At 41.9% G+C, this 4,537-nt stretch overlaps 1 protein-coding gene across 1 annotated transcript in view; it reads right to left on the bottom strand.

Annotated features, from left to right (window-relative positions):
• Positions 1 to 1,079, bottom strand: part of Ttc26 (tetratricopeptide repeat domain 26) — a 51,073-nt gene extending 49,994 nt beyond the window's left edge. The window contains exons 1-2 of the mRNA XM_021190438.2: positions 986 to 1,079; positions 186 to 323 (exon numbers count right to left, since the gene is read on the bottom strand). Of these exons, the coding sequence (XP_021046097.1) occupies positions 186 to 323; positions 986 to 988 (141 nt within the window). The 5' untranslated portion in view covers positions 989 to 1,079. The remainder of the gene's footprint in view (positions 1 to 185; positions 324 to 985) is intronic.
• Between the last annotated feature and the right edge of the window lie 3,458 nt (positions 1,080 to 4,537).

The following is a 4,537-nucleotide window of genomic DNA, read 5'->3' as shown; positions in this document are numbered from 1 at the left end:
AAAAAAAAAAAAAAAAAAAAAAAAAAAAAAAAAAAGAGTTGTATAGTTACCTTGGAGTCTGGAATATGCATCTGGCTATAATTGTTTGGACTACCCATAATGTGCCCACCTGTCCCAACAGCATGGTAACCAGCATTCAACCCACCATCCACCAGGCTGAGAAGTAAGCTTTCTTTGGACATTACCTCCAATAGGGTAATGGCGCCAGTGAAATCTCTTTGCGAAAGTAGATCCTCTAGTTTTGGAATCTTCCTCCCTTTCTTCTTTCTTTTGTCAGTGTGCGGCGACTCCCCGCCCACAGCGGGTTTGGCCCTTGAAAGCATCTGTAAAACAAACAATATCAAAAGTCATTTTAAAACTGAGAGTAGGGGCTGGTGAGATGGCTCAGTGGCTAAGAGCACTGACTGCTCTTCCAAAGGTCCTGAGTTCAAATCCCAGCAACCACATGGTGGCTCACAACCACCCATGAGATCTGATGCCCTCTTCTGAAGACAGCTACAGTGTACTTATGTATAATAAATAAATCTTTAAAAAAAAAAAACAACTGAGAGTAGCAGCTCTCAGTCAGAGCTACATGTCACGTCCTTACCATGAAAACCTAGGAAGTTTATTCAGATTCTTTTTTTATTGCGCATTTTAGTAAGAGGACCATCACCTACTACTGAAGGGGAACAGAATAGCTACTTCCAACAACTTTATCCACAAGAGACAAACACTCACGCAGCTTCTACTACCTCTGTCTTCCAAGATTGTTTTTTTCCAGTCCACAATCTAGTATCGGGAAATGAAGAAGTAGGAGGGAGGAGAGCATCGAGGTATATTTATTTCTTCGCATCCCTCCCTATTCCCAGTGGAAACACTGGAGGGATAAAGGGATCGCCCTCTAGAGACGCACCTAGATTCTATCCAACAGTGCGTTGAGAACTCTAAGCCCAGGTACAAACCTATTCAAAATACCCCACCCTTACTATTCAGAGCCACTAACCATCTTGGCGTCGGTCCTGTGAGCCCCCGCTGCAGATAGTCTACAAAGGCTGTGCTTCTGCGAGTTGCCACATTCACACAGCGGGCTCCGTCTCCACGGCAACGCCGCCCGGAGGCCGGTCCTTCTGAGAGAAGAGCTCGCCCCAGAACCAGTGTCCTCAGCTTCTTGGTTCCGCCTGTTTCCGCTGAAAGAGTAGGTGCCTCTCTCAAGGGAGCGGATCCTTGTTGCTTGTGCTGAGGATGAAAATGTGGTTGTGTCTCTCCTTAGGAATGTAGTTTAAGAAAAGGCAATTTAGAATTACTATTACAACTAGGAAGTATATTTCAAAGGCAAGTTTCTTGGGAAGGTAATTTTCAAGAACCACTTCCGTTTTGCCTAGGACGACAACAGCTCCACTTGTCTGGCAATTCCTGTCTGTGTTCTGCTCGTTTCTGCTGGTACCTGCTGAACCAAAGGATAGTCTGGAGGCAGAAGTGATACCAAAATATTTCCACAAGACAATGTTAATCCTAAAGATGGGAGGAGAAAGACCACCACCCCAAATCATCATGACCAAATTAATTAAAGCAAGCTTTTTTATTTGTGCACACGGGCTGCCTCTCTCTAAGACCAGTCTGGAGAGATGAGCATTGGATGTGAGGAAGACAAGGTTTTTATAGAGCTTAGGTGTTGGGGGTTGAAATGGGGAAAAATAGGGGGGAGAGGTGTGTTATAGGAGCAGAATACAACAATAACAAGTAATAACAAGGTAGTCCTAACTACCTCCTGAAACTGTCATGGTAGCTAGCCATAATAACAAGGTAGTCATATAGCCTTTTGAAACAAAGGTAGGGTTGCAAGATGGTTCTAAACAACTTAGAAACAACGGCATGGTTTGTCATTCTTGGAACGGTCAGTACAGAACCATTTGTAGTTAAGGCTATGGGTGAGACATAGTCCAATCTGAGAACCAACGTTTAATCATGAGCAGGAATGAACCCAGGTTTTTACTATAAGGTGACTTCTGTTTGTTTTGCTTTTGCTTTGCTTTTTGTTACACGTTTTTTAAGATAGGATTTCTCTGTTTAACCGCCCTGGCTGTCCTGGAACTCACTCTGTAGACCAGGCTGACCTGGAACTCAGAAATCCACCTGTCTCTGCTTCCCGAGTGCTGGGATTAAAGGCGTGTACCACCACGCCTAGCGGTTTTTTTTTTTTTTTTTTTTTTTTTTTTTTTTTTTGGTTTTTTGAGACAGTGTTTCTCTGTACAGTCCTGGCTGTCCTGGAACTCACTTTGTAGACCAGGCAGGTCTCAAACTCAGCAAACCGCCTGCCTCTGCCTCCCGGGTGCTGGGATTAAAGGTGTGCACCACCACGCCCGGCTTTAACAAGAAACCCTGTCTCGGGAAAAAAAGAAAAAGAAAGAAAGAAAAATCAAACCCTACAATGCACAGCAGAATTCATCATTTTGCATTCTCTAGCCTCTGTCAACCAGTCATCTGTTTTCTGTCCCTGTTTATTTGACTATGCTGAACATGTCATAGAAATGAAACCATACAAAGAACAACCATGTTCCATATGTCCAAAGATTGAAAACTTCAAAATCATCCCAGCAAAATTACTAGCTAAAATGTTTTATCATTCTACCTTACAAAAACAACAAAATGCAAAAATGCAAAAGCTTGGACTCCAATTTGGAAATATTGGAATTCTTTGATGTGTATGGCAGAGCACAAAGATCTAGTCCCAATTCTCAGCCTTTAACCCTTCTCACCCCAAACCTGCTCTACAAGGACTTTGTGCATCACCGTGGACCCTCGAGGAACCAACAAATTCAAGCTCTAGGCACCCATTTATCCCAGAATTTGTTAGACTCTTACCCTTTAGGGTTTTTCAGACCCAATTCAGAGCCCTACTCAAGCATGCAGACTAGACATTGCATGGGTAGAAATTCAGTATTCTAAGCATCATGCTATAAAGGAAAGACTACAAGAACTCAGCCCTGTAGATTCGAAGGAGTTTTACAAACAGTGACAGTAGAACCCAGAGCGGAGGCCTCCCTTACTATGGTCTGAAGTCCATGTTACTGATAGCACTGTGTGCCACCCTGTTGAATTTACTAAGTCAGCTGAAATGATTCCTGATTTCTGAAAGGCTGTGACATTGCTTTAAGTCTCTGCATCCTTGCAGATGCTGTTTGAGACATGTTGTAATTATAATGGACAGAAGATAGCCCTACGTGTACTGGAGAAATTATTTTTCACAACAACAGCTCTAAGGAGCACACCTGGTGTTATAAAACGTGACAACATCAGCACAGAAAAGCTTTTACTAGGGTGAGAGACAAAGTTAGGGCTTGCAGATTTATTATGGTTGGGAGAAAATAGCAGTCTCTAAGGAGCTGTGATACATATCCAAGTTGTGGTGATGGTTTTAAGACTATGTAACATTGCCCCAAACCATTAAAGTGTCCAGTTAAAGCCAGTACAAGTATATATGTAAGATGTAAACTGCATCCTGTAAAATTGGACTTTGATTGTTTAAATGGTAATCTAAATGGTTTCGAGTGCAAGGCAGTATTCTCCTTTTTTAAAATTGAATATATATATATATATATATATATATGTGTGTATATATATATATATATATATATATATATATATATATATATATGAGTACACTGTAGCTGTCTTCAGACATACTAGAAGAAGGCATTGATCCCATTATAGATGGTTGTGAGCCACCATGTGATTGCTGGGAATTGAACTCAGGACTTCTGGAAGAGCAGCCAGGGCTCTTAACCACTAAGCCCTCTCTCCAGCCCCTCAAGGCAGTATTCTTTCAAAGATTATTTATTTTGATTTTATGTGTGTGTGCCTGTGTTTATCGATGCAGGTGTCCACAGAAGCCAGAAGAGGGTGTTGCACTCCCTAAATCTGGGATTAAAGGCAGTTTTGAGCTGCCTGATATGTGTGCTGGGAACTAAACCCTGATCCTCTACAAGAACAGCAAATGCTCCTAACCACTGAGCCATCTCTTCCACTCTTCAACAGGGTGCTTCTGAAACTCTTTCTCTCCAGTTTTACCCTGATGCATACTGAAAACTGCCTTCAGTCCTCAGAAACCGCTATGGAAATTATGTCTCTGTTCTTGACAGAGCCATAAGCTGCTGGGAGAATGTTAAGACACTAAAAGTTTTGATCGGGCCTGGAAGGGAGGGGAGGCTGAACTCACCATTAGAACATGTACCTAGCATGTGTGAGGCTTGGAATTTGACCCCCAGAACAGAAATTGATAAGTTTGGACATTTCTCAGTAAGGTTGATTTTCCTTAAAAGGAAAAAGGAAATCTCTTTTTTTTTTTTTTTTTAAAAAAAAAAGATGTATTTATTTTTTTTTAAAGATTTATTTATTATATGTAATTACACTGTAGCTGTCTTCAGACACTCCAGAAGAGGGCGTCAGATCTTGTTACAGATGGTTATAAGCCACCATGTGGTTGCTGGGATTTGAACTCTGGACCTTTGGAAGAGCAGTCGGGTGCTCTTACCCACTGAGCCATCTCACCAGCCCA

This window comes from Mus pahari, chromosome 2 (assembly GCF_900095145.1).
Source record: "Mus pahari chromosome 2, PAHARI_EIJ_v1.1, whole genome shotgun sequence".
In the NCBI taxonomy this organism is placed as follows: Eukaryota; Metazoa; Chordata; class Mammalia; order Rodentia; family Muridae; genus Mus; species Mus pahari.
This window is presented reverse-complemented; position numbering and strand designations above follow the sequence as displayed.